At 39.7% G+C, this 23,886-nt stretch overlaps 2 protein-coding genes and 1 long non-coding RNA gene across 5 annotated transcripts in view; 2 read left to right on the top strand and 1 right to left on the bottom strand.

The window, feature by feature from the left end:
* The first annotated feature begins 2,018 nt into the window (after window positions 1-2,018).
* LOC115403855 (interferon-induced protein 44-like) overlaps window positions 2,019-23,886 on the top strand; it is a 66,611-nt gene continuing 44,743 nt past the window's right edge. Inside the window, exons 1-14 of one of the 2 annotated variants that reach the window (XM_030112872.1) lie at window positions 2,019-2,144; window positions 2,393-2,498; window positions 2,604-2,637; window positions 2,761-2,953; window positions 3,238-3,390; window positions 3,557-3,728; window positions 5,906-6,006; window positions 6,148-6,340; window positions 6,480-6,513; window positions 6,623-6,815; window positions 7,089-7,241; window positions 7,428-7,599; window positions 8,312-8,412; window positions 11,045-12,082. In XM_030112872.1, coding sequence (XP_029968732.1) covers window positions 2,133-2,144; window positions 2,393-2,498; window positions 2,604-2,637; window positions 2,761-2,953; window positions 3,238-3,390; window positions 3,557-3,728; window positions 5,906-6,006; window positions 6,148-6,340; window positions 6,480-6,513; window positions 6,623-6,815; window positions 7,089-7,241; window positions 7,428-7,599; window positions 8,312-8,412; window positions 11,045-11,233 — 1,806 coding nt within the window. In that variant the 5' untranslated portion in view covers window positions 2,019-2,132 and the 3' untranslated portion in view covers window positions 11,234-12,082. Of the gene's footprint in view, window positions 2,145-2,392; window positions 2,499-2,603; window positions 2,638-2,760; window positions 2,954-3,237; window positions 3,391-3,556; window positions 3,729-5,905; window positions 6,007-6,147; window positions 6,341-6,479; window positions 6,514-6,622; window positions 6,816-7,088; window positions 7,242-7,427; window positions 7,600-8,311; window positions 8,413-11,044; window positions 12,083-23,886 lie in introns of those variants that run through there. The other variant, XM_030112873.1, reaches the window with a different exon arrangement.
* Window positions 4,908-5,784, bottom strand: LOC115403887 (uncharacterized). The gene is made up of 3 exons (XR_003933256.1): window positions 5,578-5,784; window positions 5,432-5,501; window positions 4,908-5,356 (listed from the first exon to the last, which is right to left on the bottom strand). It is a non-coding gene; the product is annotated as an uncharacterized LOC115403887 (long non-coding RNA).
* Window positions 19,406-23,380, top strand: LOC115403860 (interferon-induced protein 44-like). Of its 2 annotated transcripts, none has more exons than XM_030112885.1 (8): window positions 19,406-19,542; window positions 19,788-19,824; window positions 19,936-19,969; window positions 20,099-20,294; window positions 20,379-20,523; window positions 20,625-20,790; window positions 22,469-22,569; window positions 22,710-23,380. In XM_030112885.1, the coding sequence occupies exons 4-8, from the start codon at window positions 20,176-20,178 to the stop codon at window positions 22,929-22,931; spliced, it is 753 nt and encodes a 250-aa protein (XP_029968745.1). In that variant the 5' UTR covers window positions 19,406-19,542; window positions 19,788-19,824; window positions 19,936-19,969; window positions 20,099-20,175; the 3' UTR covers window positions 22,932-23,380. The 2 variants fall into 2 exon arrangements, with proteins under 2 accessions (XP_029968745.1, XP_029968744.1); XM_030112884.1 differs by having other exon boundaries at window positions 20,371-20,523.

The raw sequence follows: 23,886 nt of genomic DNA, 5'->3' as shown, positions 1-23,886 counted from the left end.
CAGTCAGGAGGGCAGACCTGTGAGGGCAGTTGCGGATGATTAAGTGTTTCATAACCACTATTGATTTTCCAGTCACATGCATTTGAAATAAATATTGTCATTGTGTTTCTCAGTGTGCTGCTTGTACCTGGACTCGGTTTTGCGATCCCCATCCTCGGACTCTTATGTGCTTCCTTTAAGATCTGTGGGTCACTTGATTCATAGAGCAACATAATCTGTCCTGTGCAACATTTAATACTCAAAGTACAACCTGGACTCTGTACACCGAAAAAAAAAAAATCCTACGAGTCTATTAGAATAAAGTAAGGTAGGCTTTTTGCATAATTTATTTATGTTGATGAACCAAGACTGTCCTTTATTTAAACTATTTAAATTTTTTTTACAAGGAAAAAAACAAATGTGTTTTGTGTTTTGAACAAAAATTTTCACTTCAAAATGGGATGTGTACAGATAGTAAATTGTCAATTTCACACATTCAGTTAAGTTACATTTATTGGACTTCATATCTTTTTTCTCAGTGTACAGACTCAGGGCTGGCCCTGGGCCGTTTTCTGGGAGGGGCGCTGGTTGTGGATAGAGCAATAGTGAGTTGAAATATGGAATGGGACACAACGTGCTGCGATATTGCCAGGCCCTGTCAACAAAGCTCGACATGCTCGTCTGGGGCACAAAATCAGCCAGGGCTGGTTCTGTACAGACCCTATCTGCTATTATCTCTCAATAGAACATACCTAACATGTTCAATTGAAGTTATTTCCATTTCATGTGTCATCTGAAAAAAAATGTTCCTTCAGGAGAATCTTAGTTGAATGATCAGTATGTGAACTGAAAAACAAATGAACATTCCACTAAATTCAGAATGTTTGTGAATATTGATGATTCTTTGCTTGAAACATAACCTAAACATAAACAGTCATTTCTAGCAGGGATTATGTTACGTTTTTCTTAAATTGTTCTTGTCTATTAATTTTATTAATCTGTTTTTAGAGTGTTTTTCAACTGTGGTAACTTGTGGAATATACTTTCAATTTCATTTTACTTCTAAAATGACAATAAAAAAATTAAATCATTCATTCTATGCCTTTTGTCACATAACAGTCATGCCACCGGTCCTCTCGAAAAATATTTTGTCAGACAGTGCTGCTGCTTTTTAAAAAGGAATAATGCCTTCAACACAATAACATATCTAATGTGGAAAAATTGTGGACACACAGCTGTGGATATACTTTCTGTTTGCTCAAACAGTATAAGCTGCTAATTTATTCTTCAACTTCCTGCATTGATTTTTTTTTTTGTGAGTTTTGACTGTGATCAGATCTTAATCATTTTCAACTCAGTGTATACTTCTGACTTCATTTAGTCATCTTAATCCTTTGTTCTTAAATAAAGAAAATGTTGTGTTGTTTACTAAGTTAAAAGGAATGTCAACAGCATGTAAATTGTTTCACTTTCACACTGATGAAACACAAGCCTTTTGTGTATTTTTCTGTACGGTGGTGCTGCTTTTTTCAAACACATTAATAGCGAAAGAAATGTCACAAATATCAGTCTACATCTGCATTTGCTGTTTTGTCCAGATTGACCCTTTGGGATGGGATGGATCTGATCCCATCTTACAGATAAAAATGACAGGTATCACTGTGACCAGTGATGTAGGAATTGATGGTAGAACTTTCCCAGCCCAACCTGTAAAGCTTGAAAAACAACAAAAATGGTTAATTATTCCAATTTTCACATGAGTGATACACTTAAATCCTGTGTTTTAGGTTATGTGGATTTGTACAGTTTTCAGGTAATGAGAAATAGTTCATCAAAAATGAAAGATAGTTCCAAAACAATTTGCTATTTAGAAAACATCAACAATACTGAGTCCATAAACACTGGCAACTGTGATTTAAAGAATAATGCTACCTACCACACCCTCCAGATCAGGCTATCATAAAAAGAAAACTGAAAGACAAAATACTTCAAATACTTTTAGACACGCCTTTTTTGCAAACTATGCTGGTTGCATCGAGGTTTCATTTAAAATGCAAACAGACAGCAGCAGCTTCACAAGTATCAACTGAAGACTCTTCACTCTCAACCTCGGGTTCACTTCGAGAAGAAATTTCAGATTTGATAACTTCAGGATGGACGTTCTGGTAAGATTTTGTTTTCTACATAGATCAACAGAGACTGAACAGTTTTTTATTAGAACAGTAAAGTAATTAGAATTTTTTAATAATCAATTAAACTGGTTCCACGACTTTTCGGTTTTTAATGAGGTTGTCATTGTTTTGCTTTTTTCTTATTGTGGAATCATTCAAATGTCTAATGTTAACTGTTTTATTTAATTATTTTTACTTATTACTATCAAATTGCTACTTACTATTCCATTACTTCTGCAAAGCGTTCTGCAAAGCGTTGGTTTTTCGATCCTGGAGAACAGAAATCTGATACCAAGCTTCCTGTTCAAGCTCCTCAACCTCCTCCTCAGCCTCCACCGGTGTCTCCTAGTAAGATAAATGCTTGAATTCAAATCAGAAAATGATGAAGCGGCAGGACACAACATTTGTGTGAAATGAGACTGATTTCAACATAATTTGCTTTTGGCTTTTCAGCTTTTCAGGATCCATGGAGAAACATCCAATTTGGGTGATTATTCATAGCACAGTGCCTCTGATCTCTGTAACACTGTTCTACCATATAAAAGAATCCAGAATACAACTATGGCCCATAATTGTCGACTTTAACCAAATCAACCTTCGTTTTGAACAGTGACAAAGCCCAGCATGAGTTTGATCAAACCTTTCAGCCTGAAACACAAGACAGATTTATCAGAGTTCTGCTGCATGGACCAACAGGCTCTGGGAAATCCAGCTTCATCAACTCTGTCGACAGCGCTCTGCGAGGAAGAATCACAACTCGAGCTTTGGCAGACACTGGCTATGTTAGCAGCTTCACCAACAAAGTATGGAAAGACTTACATCAATATATTGAAAAATTAAAGGACATTTATTCGCTCTGTAATTAAATTGTACTTTACATTTGTGAAAAGATGTCTATGTAGCTTTTCATCTTAGTTGTTTTCAGAGCCACTATCTTTAGCTATAGTTAAACACTTCAACTGAATACAGATTTATAACAAAAACAAGAAAAGTTGCACATAAAGAATCAAGTGAGAAACTAAGAAGCTGACTGGAAATGAGAGCAAATGGTAACATTGTCATGGAATTATGACTTTTTAACTTGCAGTACAAAAGTTATAAAATCCAGGGAGAAAAGCCTGGAACCTTTTATCCCTTCATCTTCAGTGACACCATGGGCATTGAGAGGAGTAACAAGCACGGGGTAAATATTGGAGACATCAAACTGATCTTGAAGGGACATGTCAAAGAAGGATACACGGTAAGATAACAGCAACAATGAATTTCCCTCAGGCTTTATTTAATAAGAACAGTCAGACATAGGAAATTATGACCAAAAATGGCAGAAGAATAAATATTACTAAAATAACCCTGAAAAATTGCTGTAATAAATGAGAGGTAACACTTTTTTGTCGTTGTTGTTTCAGTTCAACCCTGGTTGTTCCCTGACTGAGAGTGACTCTTTTTACAACAGTAAACCAACTCTTAATGACAAAGTTAGTGTTCTGGTTTGTCTTGTTCCTGCCAACACACAAGAAATAATGGATGATCAAGCAATTCAGAAGATACGGGACGTCAGAGAAGCAGCCAGTGAGTTGGGTAAGAGTTAATTTATATATTTGAAATATCTGTGTGCCTCATGTGGTACTTATATTCAGACTGTTAAAAAAAACCTCTAAACTTCACACACATAACAGTTGCCGTCTGTTAAGGCATGTTTCGGGCACATTTTGTAGCAAATCACTTAAAGGTAGTTTACAACTCAGTTTTGGTATTCATTGGAGGCTCCAGGTTTCCAGTTTGCACACTTGGGCTTGGTACCAATCTCTGATTGTGGGGTTGGTGGCGATATCCAACTGACCTGATGCACTAGTTTTCCCTTGCCATAGCATTTTTGTTGTATTACCTTGATCTTAAGTTGCGACAGTCGGTGGTGTTAATGAATATTCGAACACTGTGCTAAATGTTTCTTAATTTTGATTATGGTTTTGAAATAACCACGGGTCCCACACTCTCTGCATTTATGCAGTCTCACTGGAATTGCTCATGTATTAGAATTTCATCAATCCTGTATTGCCCACCCTGGTTCCAGTAATCCGTTTGTCATAATATTACACTGGTTGCATTCTTTGTTATCCTGAGGTAGGTATGCTATAGACCATGTACAACATGGTCTATAGCAGTGCTTCTCAATTATTTTCTGTTACACCCCCCCAGCAAGACAAAAACAATTTGCGCCCCCCCACCCCAGCACCCACTCTCCACTGCAACTATAAATAGCTTTTTTCTATAAAATTGTTCGAGGTACACCTCTGCATAACATCCTTGTTAACATTAAAGAAAACTAAAAAGAAAGAGATATAGTTCAACTTACAAGAGTGACTTTATTAAGAAGCAGGAGACGTGGGTTCTGGCTAACAGAAAATCTTTATTAAATAGTAAACTTCAAAAAAAAAAAAAAAAAACACACATTCACTCCTCTTAAAAGAAGGGGAAGCCCAATCAGAAGCTGAGGCTTACCGGAGGGACACGGGTAGTAGAGGGAATGAAGGCCTCGGAGGGATCACCCCAGACACACGTGGACACTCTCACTCGCTGAAAATAAAGGTGAACACACTCAAACAAAAAGGGGTGCGCAGCACATCACACAGGAGGGAGACCCACCACCCAGGGACACCGATGCCGCCACCGTCGTGCTCAGCTTCTGGAAGGGAGGGAAAAAGACAAGGGGAGTTAAAAAGGGTTTTTCCCCTCACATTCATGCATTCAAACAAAAAAAAAAAAAAAAGAATTAAATGAATGGACTACACACAAGTGGGAGGGCAGCCACAACTCACAAGTAAAATAAATAAATGCAAACCTGTAACTGCCACACCCCAAACAAAAACAAAGGTAAATGGAAAATAACAAAGAATGAACACAATTAAATAAGGAAATAACCAAAAAAAAACAACAAAATATACCAACACCTAACCCAAATATACTTAATCAAAAGAAAAGATGATAAAGTAAGCGGATCGCTTCTGTGTATTCCTGGCGTCCCACAAGCGTGTAAACAGCTCGGTCAGGAAGCCAGCAGGTCGACAGGGGTGCAGCAACCTGCGGACGGCGGACTTCCAAGGAGCCGAGGCAGTCCAGGCGTACTTATGGGTGCCAACACTGGACTTCCAAGCCACCCGGAAGGACAAAACAGCTGGCGGGCGCCACGGCAGATTAGCCAGCCGCTCCTAATAAGCAATAAAAAGGGCAGTCATACACCTGCACGAACCAGCTAAGAATAGGAGGGTGTCTAGACTGCGTACCTGGCAAACAAACATTTAACTGACACGCCCAGTAGGAGAGGTGGGGAGTCTGCGACCTCCCTACAGCCACCTAAACACAAACAGCTGATTACTGCCAGCTGATCATGACAGTAGGGCTGTGCCTCCAGAGGGAGAGCTGTACTCACTCATCTAGCAGCAAGTTGACACCCAGATGAAGGGGGAATTGATCCCCAAACGCGGCCCAACAGGTAAGCACAGCTCGCACGGCTCACACGGTTCACACCAGGAAGTGAGAAAGCCCAGGGGCGGGGTCTACTCCAGACTCAGCGGCAGAGGCTGCACCAGTGAGAATGGCCCTCTTTTATACACAGCTCCCCCTGGCGGGATTGGTTAATTATTACAAGCCAGGAGAGGGCCTCCTCCTGCTCCATTCTTATGGGAAGATATGAGATTTGAGAACATTTTAAATTTTAAATACTGAAACTAATTTTATGTTGTGCTCCTTCCTGGCAGGTATCCCACAAATAGCCATTCTCACCAAAATTGATGAAGGCTGTCCTGAAGTCAAAAAAGATCTGAAGAAAGTCTACAACAGCAAGCACATAAAAAAACAGGTATTTTAAAATCTTATGAGGTCGTGAAGAGTGTGTGCATCAGTGAAAGATGGCTGAGATTATTAAACTAAATTAAAACCCCATGTAAATGTCTTGGAATTAAAAATGATTCAAGTTTTGTGACAATATGTTCAAACTTAGATGGAAAGTGTGAGTACTGTGCTGGGTATTCCAATGAACTGCATATACCCTGTGAAGAACTACAGTTCAGAATCTGAAACGGATGATGTGATGGATGAAGTGATACTGAGCGCACTGAGAAAGATCATTGACTTCGGAGAAGACTTCTTGAATGACACCCGACCTGATCCTCCGACTCCTCCACCATCTCCTAGTAATAAATCTTGATTACAGAGAAATGCTTGAACTCAAATGAAGAAATAATGAAAGAATAATGATACAATCAAAATTCAATTAAAAATGTGATTAATGAGAAATGTGTTTCACATAATTTACCTTTTTTTTTTTTTTAGCTTTGCAGCATCCATGGAGAAAGATACAATTTTGGTGAGCAATCAGAGTCAGTGACACTGCTGGATAATGCTTTGTGAAATGTGTGGACCCATTGCTGAATATAGCTGTACACTTTAACCGAATCAACCTTCTTTCTGACCAGTGATAGAGCCCAGCATGAGTTTGTTCAGAACTATCAGCCTGAAAAAGAAGGCCAACATCTCAGAGTTCTGCTCCATGGACCACCAGGCTCTGGGAAATCCAGTTTCATCAACTCTGTTGACAGCGCTCTGCGAGGCAGAATCACAGCTCGAGCATTAGCAGCCACTGCCAATGATGGCAGCTTTATGAAAATAGTATGGAAAAACTTTTTAATATATTGAAACCCAGTGGATTTACTTACTTTGTATACTTTTACTAATCTTGTAAAAATGTTGAATCTTACAGAAATGTTGAATCTTTTCAACATTTGTGTAAAGATGGAGATCTTCTCATTTGTTTTTAGAGACACTTCTACTGGTTACAGATTATTAAAAAAAAAAGATAATTGCACGTTGAAAAAAAAAAAAACTAGTGACAACCTGAGAGCAGATGGTAACATTTTCATGACATGACTTTTTAACTTGCAGTACAAAAGTCATAAAATCCGGAAAGAAAAGCCTGGAACCTTCTATCCCTTCATCTTCAGTGACACCATGGGCATTGAGAAGGGCATCAAGGGAGAGGTAAATATCGAAGACATCAAACTGATCTTGAAGGGAAATGTCAAAGAAGGATACACGGTAAGATAACTGCATCAATGAATTTACCTCAGACTTTATTTAATCAAAATAGTCAGCACAGCTCTGTAAAAAAAAAAAACGTATGAAGTTCTTACTCAAAACAGCATAAGAATGAAAATGACTAAAATTACCCTGAAGAACTGCAGGAATAACTGTGATGTAACATGTTTTTTGTTGTTGTTTCAGTTCAACCCTGTGTCCTCCCTGTCTGAGCGTGACCCCTTCTACAACAGTAAACCAACTATGAATGATAAAGTTAGTGTTCTGGTTTGTCTTGTTCCTGCCAACACACCAACAATAATAAATGATAAAGTAATTCAGGAGATACGGGAGGTCCGAGAAGCAGCCAGTGGGCTAGGTAAGAGTTTATGTATGTTTTTTTTTTTTTTTTTTTTTTTGTAAAAGATAAATATATTTCACTTGTGTAGCACTTAATGCTTGAGCAGTCTCCAACGCAGTTTACATTGTTAATTTAAAGGTATAATGGACGATTTTCTCGAAAAAGTCGAAGCCAAACGTCTGTTACTCGCTTTTTGAAAAGCGCGCATGAGCCAGACCGTCCTACCTGTTCTGCTGCTCCTACGAGCGCACTTGACGGCGTTACACAAGCATTTCTCCGGCGTGATGGACATGTTGGAGGACCAATAGTTGAGATTCACATCACGCCATTCATTGGCTAAACCATCGTCCATTATACCTTTAATGCAATGTTTTTAAAGACCTTTGAGTCTTGTCGTATGTCAGGTATGTCTGTCCTGTCTGTTAATCCTTGAGCAGAGAAATTTCAGAGTACAGAATGTGTTCTGCTGATATTCAGATTGTTCACTGTTGAAATACTTCGCACAGTCACTGTCTGATAAATCATGGAAAGTGAAGCATCTGCACTTGTTATGGAGCAGATCAATAAAAATAATTCATAACACATGATGAATATAGTCATATTAAAAAAAAGAAAGTGTCACAAGGTAAAAGTGATTTGATACATTTTTTGAGGTCAAAGTTTTGAATTTCAAACTCTTGCATGTTTTCTGAGCTCAGCTAATTGCCAGTTTTCTGGTGTTTCATGGCAGGAATCCCACAAATAGCTGTTCTCACCAAAATCGATGAAGCCTGTCCTGAAGTCAAAGAAGATCTGAAGAATGTCTACAAAAGCAAGTACATCAAAAAGCAGGTATATGTCAGAAACCAAGGTGTAGGAGCAAACTCAGGCACAGTGGTTCGAAGTTCAACCAACAGTTTTATTCAGTCTTTTTTGGGAGCAGGCGAAGGTATCGTAGTGGAGACCCCCAAAACGTTCTGAAATCCTGTTTTGAAGCTTCCAGCAGGACGTCTCCGTACTGAACATTTGAAACTGGATGTAAATGTGATTGATCAAGCATGGCATGTGACCACATCACATGGACAGAGGAGATGCTATGACAGGGCGAATTATGCACAACTTAAACTCGTGAAGTAATATCAACAGATGATGGAAATGAAAATCGGTCTGGCGAAGCCGACACAGTTGTGCAAACTAGTGATAGAGACCAAAACATCTTTGAATCCGGACTTTAAATATGTATATTTGCATTCTGAAATTCAGCATTTTTAACAGGTTTCCAAAAGCACTTAGGCTCTTTTTGAAACCAACATCACAGGCCCCTGGTGGAATTTATTCAATTTTTCTACAGTTCTGCATTGGTTTCAGTTTTCACCAGTGGAGTTTGGTGCTTGATCTAAACACAGTACTGAGACATTCTGGTACAGACACCTGGGGAGAAAGACTTAATATGGGGAGGGAGCAGACACAGGTGAGAGACTTCGCATAATCAGACACATAGAGGGAGATCAGAGAAGTGAGACATGATGAGGCCAACAGGACAGTACAAAATAATACAGGAAGAACGGAAAAAAACAAGTAATACACACAGGGGTACATTCACACAGGAGCTCTTGATTTGCTGCCGAAATCTGTTTTTGTTTGACTGTGGAGTTGCACAAATTATATCAAGTGATTCATATCTGATTGTTATGATTACACTTGTCTATAACATCAGAAATATTGCATGAGCACAAAATGTGTAGTGTTTACAAATGACACGCTACTTCTGAACCTAGTGCGTTAGCAGTAGCGTTATGCTATGCTTGAAAAAATGGATAATGACAGATTTTTGATGCTATTGTCGCAGTGCCTAGAATTTTGTCGTACATTGCCAGGATTTTGAGGCAGAAAAGAGGAAAAGTGCCATAACTGCATCTTTATGCCAGTACATACTGCAGGACAGGGGAGAGCGGAGCAGCACTGACTCTGCCCACAGCCCAGAGGTGAATAATGAGGCCTGGGAAATGGCACAGGTTTAGTGATTTTCGCTTAAAACTTCATAAAGACAAACCAACACTCCTGAGAACATTTTAAAATTGCTAAAAAGGGGATTGAAGTGGGATTAAAGAAAAAAACATCTCAGTTGTCAGTACCAGAGACATGTATAAATAAGTAAAATTTATTTGTACAGTGCTTTTCACAGAGCAACTGTCACAAAGTGCTCCACAGTGACAGAGAATCATATTAAGATCAAGAAATAGGGATAAAAGATCATATAAACAGAGCTTTACAGATAATGCATGAGATAAGATATCATATAAAAAGTACATAATAAATAGTACAGCCAAGACAATGCTGTGTCAGTTTGAACTAAAATGCTCTTTGGAACAGATATGTTTTGAAATGTTTTTTGAAAGCATTCACAGAGTCCAGGGAGTGCAAGTCCAGAGGAAGTTTGTTCCAAAGACGAGACGTGGTAGATCTGAGCGAGCAGTCACACCGTGACCGCAACGATGCCGAATGATGCCGAGCAGTGTGGTGCATCGGAGCGCCGCAGAGAGGGGCAGCGCAGAGCGGGAAACACGGGACACGGAGCGTCGGGACGCCCCTTGTACGGCCACGGCGCCCCCCACAGGACGTGGCGCCCTAGGCGCCTAGTTCACCTGTGCCTAGAGCCGGCCCAGATCTCTGCCACTCCTGCAATAACTCTAAGGGATCCCAGTGTTTTCATTCATCTCCAATATTAACAATTATGGAAGAATGAAAATAAGAGGGGACAGAGTGGATGTATATAATAAAACTTTGAATAATCAAAGCTAAAAATGTTTTTTATTCTAGTCTAAGCTATCCAATCTGGTACGAAAAAAAGAATAACTTAAGATATTTGGCGATTTTAAAAACAAGCAGCTTGTATTTGTGACAGACTGTTATTAATAAATGCTTTGTCTACTACTCCACTCCAGTCAAAAGTAAAATGCGAAGGATGAATTGTCATTTTTTTTTCCTCAAACTATGTTACTCCTATCTGTAGAGTTAAACATTTTGTACCATTTAAGGCCTCACAGTCTCTGCACTGGTTGGGGGTGAGGGGAAATGTGGATATGAATGAATGAACTGAGGGAAAGAACGCTCCTGCTAGTTATTAATAGTGGTGATGAATGTAAACATACGAATGAAGTATGACCGTTCAAAGTCACGTTTGTCTTTGTGAGATTTGGAAGACTGAGCCTGAAGGAGCCGATTCTCTGCTGAGGAACCTTCTAGTGTGTGGTGAGCTCCGTAGTGACACCACACACTAAAAGGTCAGAAGAGTAAAATCTAGTGAAAGCTCTCTTTTGCTGTCTTCAATTGTGTGGTCTCTGAATCGGTAAAGGTTGAAAAAAATCCCATAAATCAGGCTTTACGCATATTGTTGTGCCAGCATGGCATGCTATGAATGGTTCACTAACTATGATCATTTCGTAAACAATTTAAGTTTTTTTTGTGTTTTGTTCAAACTTAGATGGAAGCAGTGAGTGCTGTGCTGGGAATTCAAATGAACTGCATTTTCCCGGTGAAGAACTACAACTCCGAAATCGAAACAGATGATGACACGGATTCACTGATACTGAGCGCAATGAGAAAGATCATCGACTACGGAGAAGACGTCCTGAATGACTCACCACCTGAAAGGTGGTGTTCAATTCTATAAATCCAGAAACACATGCAGGATAATGTGCCAATCACAAATCAAATAACCATGTCAGAAGGAGTACAGATGCCTGCACATAAATGTTTAGATGTTGACCACTATTGATTATTTTTCAATCATCAACAAGATGTTCATCAGGTGAAATACTGTATTAATGAAAGGCAACATCTGGCACTACAAAGAAATGTCAAGTAAGGAGATGTGATCAATGCATGAATTTGATTTCTTGAAAGGGACAAATTGATTGGGTTTTTTTATTGCTTGTTGTTAGTTTTGTGGGAATATGCATGGGATTTGGCTTGCCTCCAGTTCCTTGACATTAGGGAATATGTAATTAAGCCAGTAGGAACCCCTAATGTGGTAGGATGAGCTCAGGGATGTTTTAAACCTGCAATAGTGTTCGGGCTACATCTTGAAAAAAAATCGGAAAAAAACATGATTGAAACAGCCAGATGAAAACTGTTGTGAAACTTCTGAATCTAGAGTCCACTCAATCAATGTATATAATTTAGAAAGTGCTCTCCTGCAATATGATTCCCCTGCTTGATTTCTGTTTTGTTGATACCTGTTTTTTTTGGTTTTTTTGGTCATTGTTTGCTATTTTTTTATTCTGTTTTCTTCTTTTTCACTTTTTTCTTCCTATTGCCTCTTCTCTTCCTTTTGTATCTTCCCTTTTTTCCCCAGTTATTTCAACTTTTAAGACATATGTACTATAGATTATTGTGTTGCTTTCTTCTCTTACACAAGCTTGGTGCTCTTGGTGACTCAAATCTTGAAGATTGTCATTGATCTCAGCCTGGTTTATTAAAATAATTCTCAATTACAATAAAATTAAGTTTGATTAACTCATTCCTCTGCTATAGCTTGATTTTTATTGGAACTTTTGTTGTTTTCCAGTTTTCTATAACTGTCACATTGTAAGAAAAAAAATCCATAAATAGATAAATCCTTAAGATATAGTCAAAGTTTCACAGATCAGAAGTCAGATTTTGAAGTCAATCCGTGGGCACACAGACAGCCGGTGCAGAGACTGAAGCTAAGATATAATTTGCTCCACCCTTTTTGTGTTGTTGAAGACTCTGGATGAGCTGCGGGTGACTGACATATTTTTTCGGAGACTTGTAAACAAAAAGCTACAATAATCCAACCCACTAAAGATAAATTGTGACGGATCAGTAGAGCAGGTGTGCATTTTTATTTTATTTTTTTACTTTTTTGGGGGTGCCAGCCAGGCTTCTCTCCTGACATATAAGATTTTTTTTTGCTTAAGTTTCAGCCAGGGATTGTCTTTCTCAGTTTAAAATTTTAACAAGCCAACTTTTTTTCTTTAACCACTAAACACATACATAAAATTCAAACGACTTGAATGAAAAAAACAGCCCAACATAAATTGTTTTCAGTTTGTTCAGTTCAGCTCTTCCCAAAAAGAAAAACAAAAAACTCTTCAAATGAGGATAAATATATATATATTGACATTCAGAGCACTGGGCAGAAAATTACATCGCGTCGACACCCGATCCTCAGACACAGAGACGAGCTCTAGGGACATGGAATGTCACTTTGTTGAGGGGTAAGGAGCTGGAGCTTGTGAGGGAGGTCGAGAGGTACCGACTATATGTAGTCGGGCTCACCTCCACACACAGGAACCCAGTCTCTTGAGAAGAGCTGGACTCTCCACTTCTATGGCGTTGCCCGTGGTGAGAGGTGACGGGCTGGTGTGGGTCTGCTTATAGCCCCACAGCTCAGCTGCCATGTGTTGGAGTTCTCCCCGGTGAATGAGAGGGTCGCATCTCTGTGCCTTCGGGTCGAGGATCAGCGCCTCATCGTTGTCTTGACTTACGGGCCGAACAGCAGTGCAGAGTACCCGATCTTCTTGGAGTCCCTGGGAGGGCTGCTGGACAGTGCTCCATCCATATGATTGGAACCAGTTTAATGCTGTCCTTTTAATGCCAATAATATATTCTAGTCTCTGTAGTAGAATGTCATGATCAACAGTATCAAATGAAGCACTGAGATCTAACAGGACCAGAACAGAGACCAGTCCTTTATATGTGGCTGTGAGAAAGTCATTTTTAACTTTTACCAGTTGTCTCTGTACTGTGATGAGCTGGAAAACATGACTGAAAAGGCTCAAATAGGTCATCATTATATAAATGGTCAGAAAGCTGACTTGCAACAGCTTTCTCTAGGATTTTAGAAATAAAGGGAAGGTTGGATCTTGGCCTGTAGCTTGTCAGAACACCTGGATCAAGGGTGGGCTTTTTTAAGAAGAGGTTTAATAACAGCAACCTTGAAGGCCTGTGGAACATAACCTGTTACTAAAGGTAGGTTGATCTGATCTAATATTGATGTTCTGATCAGGGGAAAACATATTTGTAAACAGTCCAGTTGGGATTGGATCTAACAGATAAGTTGTAGGCTTAGATGAGGCTATAATTGAGGATAACACAGTGTTCTATAGGATGGAAGCTGGATAGTTGTAAGTCAGGTTCTACTGACGGATCTGAGGATGTGATTGATCAGTCCGTGACCACTTTGGAGAGTGTGCTTTCAATTTGATCTCTAATAGTTGGAATTTTGTCATTGAAGAAGTTCACAAAATCATTTTTGCTCAAAGTTAATGGGATATGAGGCACAACAGACCTGTGATATTTTGTCAGTCTGGGTATAGTATTAAAGAGGAACCTGGGGTTGTTCTGGTTTTCTTTTATTAAGGAGGAATAGTAGGCAGTTCGAGCTTTATGTAAAGTTTTTCTCTAGGTTAGCAGACTTTCTTTCCAGGCAGTATGAAATACTTCTAGTTGAGTTAGCCGCCATTTCCTCTCTAGTTTTTGTGCTGAAGTTTGCAGTTGTTTGTTGTACCATGGAGCTACCCTCCGAGTTGTTGTTTTTAATCTTCAGGGGAGCAATCAAATCAAGTGTGTAGCATAGCGAGGCTGCCACTCCATCTGCAACTAAATCAACCTGAGTGGGGCTGATACTGCTGTCCACTGGGCCAACAGATGGGAGTGAAGTTAACACTGATGGGATCATTTCCTTGAATTTGGTCACAGTATCCTCTGACAGACATCTTCTAAATGTAAGGTTTTTTTTTTTTCCCAGGTGCTTTAAAGCCAGTTAATGTAAAATGAAATTATATCAGGAAGTGATCAGACAGTACAGGGCTGTGGGGAAAAACTGTTTATTGATCAGTGTCAATACCATGAGTGAGAACAAGGTCGAGGGTGTGATTAAAGTAATGAGTAGGTTTATTCACCTTCTGTGAAAAACCAATTGTATCAAGTAATGAACTGAATGCAGTGTTGAGGATATCAGTGTCAACATTTACTTGAATGGTAAAGTCACCCACTATCATGATTTCATCTGAATTTCTGGAGAGAAAATCTGAAGCTGACCTTGAAATGAGTGCTTGACCTTTGACCTTTCTGTTTCAGGGCCGAAAACAATTTCCTTAAAGTGCACGGTAGACCGTGGACTGGTGTAGTTTCACTTTGAAATCTTCCCTTCAGGTATTTACAGTGTGTAGAACTTGTTTTTCTGGTTAGCAACCAAAACACATCACAACGAAGGTTAAAACAATATGATTCAAAGGAGTTTCTTTTTCCCTTTCAGTTACGTAAGCCCTTCCCTTCTACTGTAAAAAAATATCTTGTGTAACACAGAGTTGCTGCTGTCAGAAAACAAACACTGTTTTCAGTGAATCTGGTGAGTTGTGTACGGTACTGTTTGTTCATCGATCCATATTCTAGACCCCCTTTGTCCTAGTTGGGGCTGCAACACTGGCCAAAAATGCTGTGTGTGTGTGTGTGTGTGTGTGTGTGTGTGTTCTTGTATTTCTATCCTTGTCGGGGCCAAATGTCCCCACAAGGATAGCAAAACGTGGAACGACGTGCCTTGTGGGGACCTTTTTCCGGTCCTAAGTAGGAGAAACAGTGTTTTCTTGACCATGTTGTTGTTACTGAAAAAAGTAAAAGTGCAAAAACATTTCTTTAGGGTTAGGCTTTGTTGTGGTGTGGGTTAGGGTTAGGGTAAGGGTCAGGGTTAGGGGCTAGACATGAATGGGAGTCAATGGACGGTCCCCACAAGGATAGAAATACAAGACTGAGCGTGTGTGTGTGTGTGTGTGTGTGTGTGTGTGTGTGTGTGTGTGTGTGTAACAGATCCTCATCCCATTTGAGTATTGGTCAGTCCTGATCCTACGCTAGTTGTACTGCTTGCAACAGTGTGCTAGCACCTTTAATGGGACTTGACGGCGTCAGTGTTTGACTTTTTCTGTGATTGTGTTGAGCCTGTTCACATGGCAAAAAGGCCAGGACCTGGAGGGTCCTCACACTAAGGCTACGTTGACACTGCAGGGTTTGATGCTCCTTTCGGATTTTTTTGTGAAATCCGATTTTTTTGCGAGTTCGTTCACATTTACAATAAAATGCGACTTGTATGTGATCTCCCGTCTGAACGGAATACCACCCAAAAGTGTCCCGCATGCGCAGAAGAGGACAGAACGACGTCACACAGCAGCGCACTTCAGTGTTTACAGAACCCACAAACAATACAGAATCTGTAGCTTTTCAAGCGTCGATGATTTATTTAAGAACTGATCAAACACGTATTCCTACAATTGAATAGTGAGCAATCATTTCAGTGCTGCGCTTCTAATCAGCCGCGCCGAGCTCCTTCTGTGTGTGTGTGTGTGTGAGAGAGAGAGACAGGGAGCGAGAGAGAGGGATAGAGATAGGGAGAGCGCGCGTGTGGATATTATTATTATTTTTCCTCCCCGTTGTCCTGGCGCTGCAGAATTTAGCGAATGAGAAGGAAGAGAGCCAAGTTTTTGGCCATGGCGTTTTGTGGGGCAGCGGCAGCAACTGAGAAACGCAGCCAGGAGTGGTGGGGCAGTGATGAGAGGCTTTAGTGATACGGAGTTCAATAATAATTTTTGGATGACAAGAACTCCCTTAATGTGCGTCTGCGAGCGCCTTTTTTTAACACTCTCATGGCAAGACACACGTCTTCGGCGCCCCATATCGTGACGTGCAGGTCGGATAAATGCGACCTGGCCGTTCAGACTGAAGTCGCATGGCAAAAGATCAGATACGTATCGGATTTAGGACCGGATACAGGTCGCATAGGGGCAAAAAAATCGGATTTGGGTCACTTCAGCCTGCAGTGTGAACGTAGCCTAATTCGTAGAGCTACATAATCTGTCCCTTCACTTCATTTCTGTTTTAGTCATGTGGGAATGGCACCAGGGCATTATGACTGCATAAAGTGACTGATAAGACTGATGGATGATAGATATTGAGTCGGGCCTGCACTCTGATGGGCTTATATAAATCTATCCATGTTGAACTTAACCAGAATTTAATTCTGGAAGTACAACCTGGACTGCGTACACTGAAAAAAAATGTTACTTATACTTATACTTATACTTATACTTATACTTATACTTATACTTATAATAAAGTAAGTAATAAAGTAAGACAACTTTTTTCCATAACTTATTTCTGTTGTTGTCCTTTTTTAGAACTATTTACTGATTTTTTTTTTTTTTTGTACATGAAAATGTTTTGTGTTTTGAAATATTTTTTGACATAAATAGTACAGATAGTAAATTTTGTTCTTAGTGTTAAATGTATTTCTTCTCAGATATTTTTTCTTCAGCGTGCAGACCATATCTCCTTTGACCTCTAAATAGAACATCTACCGGACATGTTCACCTGAAATTCTTTCGACACAGTGCCCTGTCTTTGAATGAAGTCCAAGTGTCATCTGAACAAAATGTTCCTTTAAGAGAATCGTATGAAGAGAATCTTATTCGAATGATCAGCATGTGAACTGAAGAAAAAATAATATTCCACTAAATTCAGAATGTATTCGAATATTGATTCTTTACTTGAACCATAACCCGAGACTTGAACAATGATTTCGAGCAGGGATCAGGTTATGTTTTTCTTATGTTGTTCTCAACTATTAATTTTGCTCATTTAATTTTAGTGTTTTTCAACTGTGGTAACTTATGGAATGCACTTTCAATTTCATTTTGCTTGTACGATTAAAACATTGTATCACTCATTCTATTCTTTTAATCGCAGAACAGTCATGCCACCCGTCCTCTCAAAAAATGTTTGGTCAGACAGTGCTGCTGCTTTTTAAAAAGGAATACAGCCTTCAACAGAACACTATATCTAATGTGGAAAAATTAAGTGGACACACAACTGTAGATATACTTTCTGTTTGCTCAAACAGCATAAGCTGCTAATTTATTCTTCAACTTCCTGCATTGATTTTTAATTTGTATTGATTGTGATCAGTTTTTAACCATTTTCAGCTCATAGCATGCTTTTTAGTCAAGTTAATCCCTTAACTTTTGCTCAGACTCAAATTTGAATTAAGTTTATGTGCAAAAGAAGAGAAATATTAACCTGTTTAATTTATTAAAAAGGAAAGTCAGCAGCATGCAGATTGTTTCGCTTTCACACTGATGAAGGACAGGCCTTTTGTATGTTCTTCTGTAAGACGATGTTGCTGCTTTCAAACAGATCACTTGTGACAGGAATCTCACAACCTTCTAGGACTACAACTTCCAATAGAAGAACATTACTTGACATAAAACTGTAAAGACACATTCATTCAGTCATTTTCTGTTCCAACATTTTCCCAGCACAGGCTTTGATTCTTTTCTCTTGAATACAAATTAAAAAGCATCTGCCGCTAATTCCAATCATTCTTCTGATTGTTCTGATGAGCTGCAGTTTACATTGTGATGCTACAAAATAAAAAGTTAAATGTTAAAATATACACCTAAAAGGGAGTATTCTGAGAATCAACACTGTATAGAGTTAAACATTAATAATGGTCAACACCAGTGGCGGCTGCTGGTCTTCCAAAGAGGGGAAGCTCATTTTCAGCATACATTGTAATATGTGTAATCTGTTTTTTGTATGTAAATTCTATTAGCTTTCATGCCTTTTGTACGCCCTGACAAAGTTAGACAGATCCTCAAAGCCCACTTGTGACCAGACAACACCTCCCTGAGATAGTTTCATCCAGAGGCATGGCCAGCAGTACATTTTATTGGTCACAGCGCTTCAGTCAGCAGCTCACCTGGTCAGACCAGGACAGCTGAAAGGACCTGTTACTTTTCCCCACCTTTCGGCACCAGCTCAGTCTTAGGAGTTGATCTGTTCTGCAGTTTAACACCAATTTTCTCTTCGTAAGGAAGAATATCAAATGGCTTCACCAAAATCCGGTCCTCAACATTCACATTGTCTGGCGTTGTGTGCAGCTAGCGAGCAGCTGGAGCTGCTGCGAGGCTGGAGCTGTGTGAGAGAAGGGGAGAAGCTCCACAGCTGCTAGTCGAGGACAGAAACTACAGAGTGACCGAAACGAGTCTCCAAACACAACGCTAGTCGTTTTTCACAAACACAAAGTCTCCAGGGATCAGCAAAGCCTCCGAATCAACTCAGCACAACAGAATGAAAAACTTCAGAAGCACTTTGGTGCATTTTTTTTACTTCAAGATCGCTGATTTGCTCATTTCGCTGTCAATCAAGCTTCACACAGATCATCCAATCACCACACAGAAGCTCAGCGTCCAGGCCAGCTCACTGCCCCATAGACCCCCAGAGACGCTGAGCGTCCGTGGGCGGGACCAGCCCAGTATTTTATCCAATGAGCGTCCAGTTTCACTGCAGCAGAACAACCCACTCTGGCTTCCGCATGGACGCTCAGCGTCCGGCTGTTTAAAGAGCCGTGCGCTGCGAGGAGGAGTGAGAAAAAAGCCGAGTCAATTACTTGAGATAAGTAGCCGATTCTGAACAAAAGATGAACGTGTTGTAGCGCATATTTAGTCAATGAAATGTTCACACAACAGTAAATATTGGACCACTTATTTTTTGACATTTTAGGGGAAGTTGAGCTTCCCTTGCAGTCTTAGAGCAATCGCCACTGGTCAACACAAAGTACTCTGCAGAGTGCCAGCATTAGAAAATCACTGCAAAAGTGTATAATTAAGTCCAATTTTAAACACTCTCGGAGTGAATTCAACACTGGGGAATTTGCAGTGACACTCCCTTTCAGGTCTACACACCTTTTGCATTTCCTTGAAATCACATGACCTAAAGGAAACTAAAAGCATGAACAGTGTATTTAAAAGTCAGTTATCAGTGGAAAGGGCACACTGAGCTTTGGCTTTAAACATAACTAGACATCAAGAGCTTCACTGCACTCTGCTCACCTCAGACTAACTTCAGCAAAGAGAATTAATTGCTTTCAAGTCACATTTATTTTTAATCAGAATGGATTATATTTGGGTAAGACTGTTTTAAACTATATTTTTCTGTTATCAACTGAAATGTACTTTAATATTTCAAATATTTTTAATTCACTAAATAATGAAGAAGATTACTTTTTTCTGCCCATACTTGCCAAAAAGTGTCAAACACATTGATCTGTAAGCATCTTGTTTGAGTGGTCTATCTTTATTTAGCTTTATTCAAACTGTTATAAGAAAGCTGAAGTCATTCATATATTGTCTTCTCTTATTGCCTCTACCAAGAGTGCCTGGGAATACATTCGATGGTTTGGAAAGCCTCGTAAGTCAGTTAATATGACATGTCTTCAATCCTCAATAGTAAATAAAATAAATAATAAATCCACAATGACTGTTGAAAATATGAGTGATGCCGACGTGTTTGACCTTACAGCATTAAAGCAACCATGGAGAGATGTGCCGTGGGGGTGAGTAATCAGGGTGTGATTTAAATCACTGGTAATACCTCATCAACATGAAATATATCTTGCTTTTTTTCTTCATATATTAGTGGGCACTTACTCCAGACTTCAACCCCTGATTTTTCTTTGAATCAGTCGCAGAAGAGAAAACCTTCAGAAGGTGAAGGACTACAAACCACATTCAGAAGCTCAACATCTCAGAGTTCTTCTCCATGGACCAGCAGGCTCTGGAAAGTCCAGCTTCATCAACTCTGTTGACAGCGCTCTGCGAGGAAAAACCACAACTCGAGCTTTGGCAGCCACTGCCTATGATGGCAGCTTCACCAACACAGTATGAAGAGCTTGAACAATAATTGTTTAGAGATTTCTCAAATATTTTTTAAAGAAAAAAATATTTGTATTTACAGTACAATAGTTTCAGGATCCAGAGAGACAGGCCTGGATCCCATTATCTCCTTGTCTTCAGTGACACCATGGGTATTGAGAGGGGCTCTGGGACAGGAGCTGAAGTGAATGAAATCAAACTGATCCTGGAAGGACGCATCAGAGAAGGATTCAAGGTACGAAATCTATATTTTGTTATCTCTGACTTTTTTAAGCTCTAAAACATCACGATTACTGTGACTAAAACTGTGACTGAGAATTTTTTCCTTTTTTCCAGTTCAATTCCGGCAGTCCACCAAGTGCTCAATTCTACAATGCAAATCCCACCATAAATGACAAAGTTCATGTTCTGGTTTGTGTCATTCCTGCCTCCATGTTAGACCTGATGGATGAAAGGTCATTTCGCAAGATAAAAGATGTCAGGGACGACGCCAGTGAGTTAGGTGAGTTTAACTGTTTGATAACAGAGCATTTGATTTATAGTGTCCTGATGGTGTTCTCATTATAATGATGAAATGAAATTCTGAATGAACCAACCTTATCGTTTCTGATGTCTTTCATGAAATCACCGTAAGCAAATCAAAACCACAAGTTGATAAAATGATAACAATGCATTGGTTTTATATAGCGCTTTTCAGGACACTCAAAGATGCTTTACATTGCATTATTCATTCACACCATACTGGGTGGTGGTAAGCTACTACTGTAGCCACAGCTGCCAGCTGTAGCTACAGGAAGCGAGGCTGTCAATCTGCGCCATCGGCCCCTCCGACCACCACCAACCATTCACTCTCACAACTGTCATACGAGGCAAGGTGGGTGAAGTGTCTTGCCCAAGGACACAACGACAGTTTTACGCCTGCGGGAGCGGGGATCGAACCGCCAACCTTCCGGTTATAAGACAACCTGCTCTACCAACTGAGCTACTGTCGCCCCATAGATAGATAATATCAGTACCACCAATCCCCAGCCCAAACAAAATCATAAAAACAATAACACCTAAATGTTTATACAGGGAAAATACCTGTTCAGAGGAAGAGGTGAAAACCTGTATGTCTCATTTAGTCCCATTTTCACCTCAGGGAGATCGAAAGAGAAAGAGATATCAGGTTCAATATCATGTCACACATGCAAATATAGTCAAAATGGATTATAGCCTACTGTGGGCCCTACTCAGTAACTTTTACAGCAGACAATCAACAGAAACTGAAATGAAAGTATCATGAAGTTGATATTGTTCCAGTTATATGCTATTAAATTTCATTTTCATTTGCAAAACCCACCCCTACTTCACTGGAGAGGCCCATTTTAAGGTCTACTGTGAGAGAGAGAGCGATTAATAATCAGTGATGTTTAGAGACTGGTGTCTCCATTCGTGCTTTCATTGAGCCACTTTTGCAAACTCCCCCCACAGCTGTGCCTAACCACACCCCACCGCCACAATTATAAATCTGCAAATAATGTCAAAAACAAAAAAAGAATGTAAACGTTTTAACCACTGAATATTTTGACAAAATGTGTGTGACTCTTTCTGAACATCTGTTGATTTCATAAATGCAATGACACTAATCAAAATCTTATTTTATAGTTCTTAACTTGTGTTATCACAGTTTTTCATCTCAAATACATTTCGTAGTAACAGGCATTTTATTTGAGTGAAGGGATCAAAAGCAACCGTTTTGGTTAGAATTGCAATAAAGCATTGCTATCAGTCATTACCTGAACTTTAATATTCGCCAATAATTGTGAAACATTCTGTCCTAAGAGGTCAGAGGGGGCACGCTCAGCTTTTAAACAGCAACAACAAAGTGAAACAAGGTCAAGCCCTCCACACCAACTCTATAGCTGCCCACTGTCCGTTCCTTTCTTAAAATAGCTCTTCTCAGAATGACGTTCAGTATTTCTGGTTATCAGTCAGTAGCCACTGGACCACAGTGAGGACTGGGTAATGTTTAACGTCTGTCTTTCACTTCACACTTGTCTTGTATGTTTTGCATCTTCTGTCAGGATGTGTCACCATCACCAGAAACTATATTATATCAGTGTCATATGACACAAACAGATGTTTATCAAACATTCTGAAGATACATTTCTGTTCTGGTTTGTGCTCTTTCTTGGCAGGAATTCCCCAAGTCGCGATCCTCACCAAAATTGATGAAGCCTGTAATGTTGTCCAATACAATTTGCAATATGTCTACAGGAGCTATTGGCTGAAAAAGCAGGTGAGTGATCAACTAAAAAACAACTGATCAGCTGAACTGTGCTGACATGCGACCACAGTCTCAGTGATTTTGAAATGTCTATTACTTTTTATGCATAAACTACAATCAATGATTTTCTTTCTTATCTCATTGAAAATTAGATGGAAAAAGTGAGTGTGACGACAGGAATTCCAATGCACTGCATCTTCCCAGTGAGGAACTACAGCTCAGAAATCGAAACAGATGATGACATGGATTCACTGATACTGAGCACAATGAGGAAGATCATTGACTACGGAGAAGACTTCCTGAATGATCAGTCTGCTGCAGGCGATGATGGCACTCAGGAAATTGCCCTGAATCAAAACATGGAACATGCTTGACAGCAGCGATCATAAAAACTGACATTTAACCCCTGGGTTTTTACTTCTTCAGAGGTCAGACCAAAGTGTTGTCCCCTTTGATATCTTTTTTTCCTGTGTGTTTTTTTTTTGTATTGAATTAAGATTGTGCTCTTAATGAAGTCTCTTTTGTTCTGTTGATAAGCACATTCTGTTCTACCTCTATTGTGTTCACCACACCTGGTTTCAGTGTGTGCTGTTGACAGTTCTCGGCTTTGTAGACTCACCCTTTATTCTCATATTTATGTAATGAACTTCAGGGTTGCTGTTCATGGCTAATATCAGATGGCTTATCATCTTTTCCTTTTTCTCACCATAAGTTTTCTACATCCTGGCATGGAAACATAATCCACGTCAGCCACTTTCGTTTTTAATGAAGCCTGTTGGACCAGATCCTCATCTTTGTCAAATAAACTTGTTTGAATTGTGCCGCCTCAGTTCTGAGTTCTTGTTTGATTGTTGAATAAGATCATTCATTCACTCAACCTCCACCTTATCTGAAAAGTTTCCATTTCATCATCTGTGGAGTAAAGTGTGGAACAAAGAGTTTGTTTTTTGTTTATTTGACGATAGTATTGCATCGATGGTTGTGCTGTTGGAGAAAATGGTAGCTGTTGATGTCTGGGTGTATCAAAGCAATGACATGAAAACACTGTTGTCACATAATGGCATTTCTCAACTATGAAACAGATTTAGATTGAAGTCAGATTTAAAGAATTGAACTGAGAAGCTCTGGACATGCAAAGGGGTAGAATGATCTAAGTTTATTCTTCTTCCAACTCCCTCCAGCACTCATTAAGACAGGTAATGTTATCCATCCATCCATCCATTTTCTACCGCTTATCCGGGGCCGGGTCGCGGGGGAAGCAGTCTCAGCAGGGATGCCCAGACTTCCCTGTCCCCAGACACTTCCTCCAGCTCCTCTGGGAGGATCCCA

This window comes from Salarias fasciatus, chromosome 17 (assembly GCF_902148845.1).
Source record: "Salarias fasciatus chromosome 17, fSalaFa1.1, whole genome shotgun sequence".
Taxonomy (NCBI): Eukaryota; Metazoa; Chordata; class Actinopteri; order Blenniiformes; family Blenniidae; genus Salarias; species Salarias fasciatus.
This window is presented reverse-complemented; position numbering and strand designations above follow the sequence as displayed.